Here is a 6,000-nt window from a genome sequence, read left to right as displayed (position 1 = left end):
CTAAATATGTCCATGATTTTCTGGTGTCCAAATTTTATAGAGGGGGATTTTTTTTTACATGAAAATACAAACTTTTCTTGATTAGGATAACAAATTTTACATGACCAAAAATATATTTGGGATTAGGAGATGTACTTATGTATGGCCACTGAGATTTCTCTTGGTAGAAATATTATGTCTTTGTGTTCTCCTAAGAAATACCACTTTTTATGTTTTTGGCTTGGAAAGATGATAATGTTTGATTTTAGTACTAACAACAAAGAATAGTTATGAAAGTCACTTTATCTAGGCATACCATCCACATCATACATTGCACCAGAATTTTATCTGCAGGTAAAGAAGAAAGATGTATTAGCAAATTTCAAAGGCTAGACATTGATTTTTTTTTTTTGCGGGGCAATGAGGGTTAAGTGACTTGCCCAGGGTCATGCAGCTAGTAAGTGTCAAGTGTCTGAGGCCAGATTTGAACTCAGGCCCTCCTGATTCCAGCACCAGTGCTTTATCCACTGTGCTACCTAGGTGCCCCTAGACATTGATTACAATGGGGATAGTTATAAAATGATGCTGAGGGCCTAAGCTTCATAAGTCAGAGATTTATTTGAAAAGTAAAATTTTAGTTCCTAATGAAAGCTAGGGAGAGCAGACTGACTGAAGGGGAAAGGGAAATCTGAATGCTACTCTGCTACACATGACTTTAGAGGCAGAGCCTCACAAGAGGTCCTGCAGGACATCCAGATGAAGAACATAAGGAATACTGCCATAGGGTGAGGGAATCATTATTTAGGTTGGTCTTCTCAAGTTGTGTTTGTTTTACATTCATTGCCTTTGTGCCAGACATCAAAGTAAAGATCAAAAGAAGACCACTGGCCGTATCATAGAATCATAATTTATATCAGTTGTCTGTTCTGTTCAAGGAAAGTTGTTCACTCTGCATTTTATTAAGGGATATATGCAAGAAGATAAGATACCATGAGAGTGAATCGATAACTGAAGTGAATTTTGACTTATCTTAAAAGTACTTTATTTTAGAAACATGAACAAAAATGTTTCCAACTTTATTTCAGATCTAGAGAAAGTAATTATGGCATGTTAAAGTTAAAAAAAGGTCTATGAAAATGAAAGCACCCCTTATATTGATTCTCTTTTATATTAAGCAGATGCTCTTTGAAAGCAATAAAGATAAGTCCATGATCAATGAATGAAAGGGAAGCTATGAAATACCTATTTTTAGAAGGTTAAAACTCTAGAATTACACATAAGAAAATATCACTTAATGAATTTAGTGTTAACCTTGGCACCCTTATCATGTTAATTTTCTATGGAATTGACAACAAATTGGTTAGTCAAATAGTTTGTGACACCTGTGACATTGTTGCTATGAGCCTAGACTTTAACTTGCAAATTAATCAGAACCCCTTGATTTTACAAATGGAAAGGTGGCTGTGTCAGTGACCTCATTTTACATATTGTTTGAAAGAATACTGCACCAAGGAATTTAATTTCTTTTCCCAAAAGACTGAAATTTTGGAAATTAGTGTTATTGGTACATAAGTGTTCTCACTGATCATTTGCTCTTGAAGATAATGCAAAAATATCATATTCCAAAGTTATGTTGGAGTGATAAAGCAAATATGTGCAGAAATTAACCTTTTTATTATATTCTATACTGTAGTAGTAAGTCTGAAGTGCATGAATAAAAAGTTAGTGGAATTACAGGAGGAACAATCTATATAGCAATAATAGGTGCATTCCCTGTGCATCTGAAAGAAAAGAAAGGAGTTTTCACTCATTTTGGCCTAAAACATTGTGTTCAGGTTCCCAGAATTCTGACATCAGAACCCAGATAACACTGATTAGAACCATAGGGCTTTACAATAAAAGCTAAAATATTGACCATATGATGGCAAAAAGTCTTTTATTTTGTGGTTAACTTATTCTCTTCTAGCTACTCTCTGATGAAGTCGGTGGTGCTGTGGAGGAAGATCTCCTTCTTCGGGACAAGGACCGTGACCGTTCTGCATTGTAGGCAACATTCTTGTTGTAGCTTTGCATCTGAGCCTCCATGAAATCTTTTTGCTGCTTACTGAGTGTCTCACATAGCAGGTCAGGGAGGGCTTGGATATTACCAATCAAAGTGTCTAACTTAGTTTCCAGGCTAATAACCCTCTTGTCAAATTCTTCACTTCTTTCATTGAGGTCAGAAATCAAGTCATACATGATGCTTTGTGTCTGAAAAGGAAGAGTATGATACACACATAAGTAGGATGAAGAGAGGGTATGACCCCAGAAGTGCCTGAATGCTAGTACAGACTGCCTTCTGGTGTGATGTCCAATGCGGAAGAGTTAGTCTCTGTCTCTTTCTTTCTCCTCTCTCTCTCTCCTCCCTCTCCCCTCTACTCAGCCATTCTTTCATTCATTCATTGGCAGGTGGGTGGATAGAGTGCTAGACTTGGAGTCAGAAAAACCCAAGTTTAAATCTGGTGTGTGTGCCCCTGGGGCAAATCATTTAACCCTGTTTGCCTTAGTTTCCTCATCTGTAAAATGAGTTGGAGAAGGAAATAGCAAACCACTCCAGTATCTTGGTCAAGAAAACCCCAAAGGGAGATCACAAAGTTGGACACAACTGAAACAACTCAACAACAACAACTGGCTTCAGACACTACTGTGTTACCCTAAGCAAGTCACTTAACCTGTATGTGTCTCAGTTTCCTCATCTGTAAAATGAGGATAATAATAATAATGTCTACCTCCCTGGGCTATTACGAGGATAAAATGAGATATTTGTAAAGAGTTTCACAACCTGAAAGTGCTACATAAATGCAAGCAATTTAAATTAATTAATTACTTAATTCAGGAAATGTTTATTAAACACAATTTCAAGCACTAGACTCAGGGATACAAAGAAAAAATAACAAAAAGCTGGCATTCTAAAGCAAATACAAGCGTGTGACTTTTGAATATTAATAATGAACTCTAATGAGAAATGAAAGAGTTAAAAAAAAGCAATTAAAAACTTCCTAATGTCTTGGAAACAGTACTGGAAATGAAGTAAGAGAGCTTCACCTCTTCATCTCACCTCTGCTCTCTACTGTGGTAAATCACTTTATCTCTCTAAATATCAGCTTCTGTGTCAGTTCTTTATGGACAAAATCATAACCATTCACTGGGATCTCCCTTTTCTCCCATATTCCTTATTTTATAATCCCTTGACATCATCTTCATCATTGCCCCATCATTTATTCCAAACCAATGAGGAGATGGTCCTTTTCATCATGGCCAACTCCTCTTCGTGTACACCTGTTCCCATCCTCTCTCATCTTCTCCTGGACATTATCCACACTGCCATTTCCCCTTTCTCTAATCTCCAGTTGTTCCTTATCTGCTACCTAGAGATACTGCTATGCAAACACAGATAGGATACAACAACAACAACAACAACAGTTATCAGGGCTTTAGAAAACCTCACAATGTTTTAAGTAGGAAGTTATTTTTAATTTTTTTCCTCCTTCTGAAGCACCTAAAACCAGATATCACTGGATACAAGTATCCACAGTCTATTCCACATACCAAATCCTATTCTTGATATTTCAGTCTGATAATGACAGACAGCATTGTTTTGCCCAAGATTCAATTACTATGGGCATTCAAGTATTCATAAAAAATGTAAAATACCATTCTACTATATTCTATCTGAATGACCCTTGACAAAATACTTAAAATTCAGATTAGAGGATCATGAGTATAGTCCTGACTTTTGGCAAGGGAATGTGTTGACTCACCTTGACCAGGTCCACCAATGTATTTGCTTGGTCATTTAGTTTTCTCTGTTCCATTTTTACGCTTCTTAATCTATGAGGTAAAAGTTTAAGTCAGATAGTTTTCTCCTTCTTTCATTTATCTTTTTCTTCCCCAAAAGCATGCACAAAATTAACAAGAGCAAATAACTGCATGAAAAATGCCTTGAATATTTGGGGGTAAAGTCAAAAACTAGTTATGTATCTGGTATAATGAAAAGCATGCTTCTTTAACACCACAAAAAAAGGAGAGCAAGAAATGTGATGTCCTCAGGACTATTATCCACCATGTGCTTTAAGTTGTACTTGAAAGGGGGTAATAAGGATCTATTTATATGAGAGAAAGCCACAACATTCCTTGAAGCCTCAATATCATGACAAATAGACATAGGAAGAAACACATAAAGCAATTGAGATTTCATCAGTGTTGTACTTATTCAACACCTTCCTATGCCTATATGAGCAGATACAATAATTAGCCCTGTTTAATCTGAAATGATCAGGGTAGGTGTTTGGGCTGATGAAAACACAGTGATAAGTGAGATTCTTATTAATTTAAACAGCTTTTATTCAACCAGCAGCATATTAAAACTAAATGTTCATATTCTTTCACTTTTTTTCTTATTCTACTGAAATTTTTTATTTTTTTATTTTTTAGTGAGGCAATTGGGGTTAAGTGACTTGCCCAGGGTCACACAGCTAGTAAGTGTTAAGTGTCTGAGGCCGGATTTGAACTCAGGTACTCCTGACTCCAGGGCCGGTGCTCTATCCACTGCGCCACCCCTAGCTGCCCCTATTCTACTGAAATTTTACTTTGAACTGCTTAATAAATTTGGAAGGCAGGGAAACTATCTTGTCTTCAAATTTATATACACATATGCCATAAAATTTTAAAACTTGATGCTCTGAGGCAAAATATTGTTTTAAAATAAAATACAGTATTCCTTTAATTTTTAAAGTATATTTCAAAGTAAAAACTAAAAAATATATATTTAAGACAATGGATTAGAAACTGACATGTTGTGTAATCCTTATGGGAAAGCAATTACTTAGGACCATCTCACCAACACCATCTTTCTTGGCATTTCAAAGAAGCAAGCACTTATCCTAATATAAATTAGATTACTTATACTCCAGAACTGTGCTCTAAAAGATGAACAGATAAGCAGAGCTACTCCTAGAATAAAAATTACTTTTTAAAAATCAGGATCAATTTACTCATAGTTCAGAAACTCAATGATTAAATAAAGAGTAGTTTAAACTACTTAAATAGTACATGAGTACTATTAGTACTAATAAGCAATGTACTAATTAGTGATTGTACATTAGTAATGTACAAAAGTACATTAAGCTAAGCTAAGTTCAATAGTTATTCAGGAAAATCCTTAACTTTTAGAGCAAGAGTATATTACCAGGGAAACTTCTGCAAATCTTCAAATTCTTGAAACCACAATATCCCATATGTCCCCAATGCTGCCCCATTGTGGCAATATATTTTTTGAGTATTTAAAACATTTATAAAGAACAATATCTAATAATTTTAGGTTATTTATCTTACTTTCCTTTTAGAGCATAAGTGATTTCTCTATAAGCTTATTTGAAATCAAGCTAATCTGGTTTGAATCGAAATTACACTTTATGGTGTACCTTTTCATTCCAAAAGGTTAAACATGGAATGTTATAAACTAATCCCTAAACTAGGGATTCTTAACCTGATCTCCATATTTTGAGACTATATATTTTAGTAAAATTGGTTACCTTTGTAATCCTACATATTTTATGTATTTAAAATATTATTTTGAGAAGGGGTCCTTAAGCTTCACCAGACTTCCATGACACACAAAAAAATGTCAAGAACCCTTGTCCTAAACAGAAAGTTCCAAAGGATCATTTTCCTTCCATTGTCATGTATCACTGTGATAGTTTTTATATGCTAATTTTATGGATACCTTTTTTAAAAATGCTACATTGGTAAGAAAATGCTAGACCTGGAGTACAGAAATCTGGATTATAGTTTCACCTCTGCCACTAACTCTGAACAAAGTGCACCCTCATTTGTATGATGAGTTAGATTGGATATCAAATCAAATAAATCAAATAAAAGTATCTGTAAAGTGCTTTCCAAAATATTAAAGTACTGTGGCTGCTGTTATTATTACCTGTTATCATCACCACCACCACCACCACCACCACTACCATCATCATC

At 35.0% G+C, this 6,000-nt stretch overlaps 1 protein-coding gene across 5 annotated transcripts in view; it reads right to left on the bottom strand.

Annotated features, from left to right (window-relative positions):
- Positions 1 to 432: 432 nt before the first annotated feature.
- The window catches only part of KCNN2 (potassium calcium-activated channel subfamily N member 2), a 167,655-nt gene continuing 162,087 nt past the window's right edge, over positions 433 to 6,000 (bottom strand). For 2 of the 5 annotated variants that reach the window (XM_043977955.1, XM_043977956.1), the window contains 2 exons: positions 3,780 to 3,849; positions 433 to 2,229 (listed from right to left, as the gene is read on the bottom strand). In XM_043977955.1, coding sequence (XP_043833890.1) covers positions 1,942 to 2,229; positions 3,780 to 3,849 — 358 coding nt within the window. In that variant the 3' untranslated portion in view covers positions 433 to 1,941. Of the gene's footprint in view, positions 2,230 to 3,779; positions 3,850 to 6,000 lie in introns of those variants that run through there. The other 3 variants (XM_043977957.1, XR_006354157.1, XR_006354158.1) reach the window with 3 other exon arrangements.

Source organism: Dromiciops gliroides, chromosome 1, assembly GCF_019393635.1.
Source record: "Dromiciops gliroides isolate mDroGli1 chromosome 1, mDroGli1.pri, whole genome shotgun sequence".
Taxonomy (NCBI): domain Eukaryota; kingdom Metazoa; phylum Chordata; class Mammalia; order Microbiotheria; family Microbiotheriidae; genus Dromiciops; species Dromiciops gliroides.
Note: the sequence above shows the minus strand (reverse complement) of the source record. Positions and strands in the feature narration are given on the sequence as shown.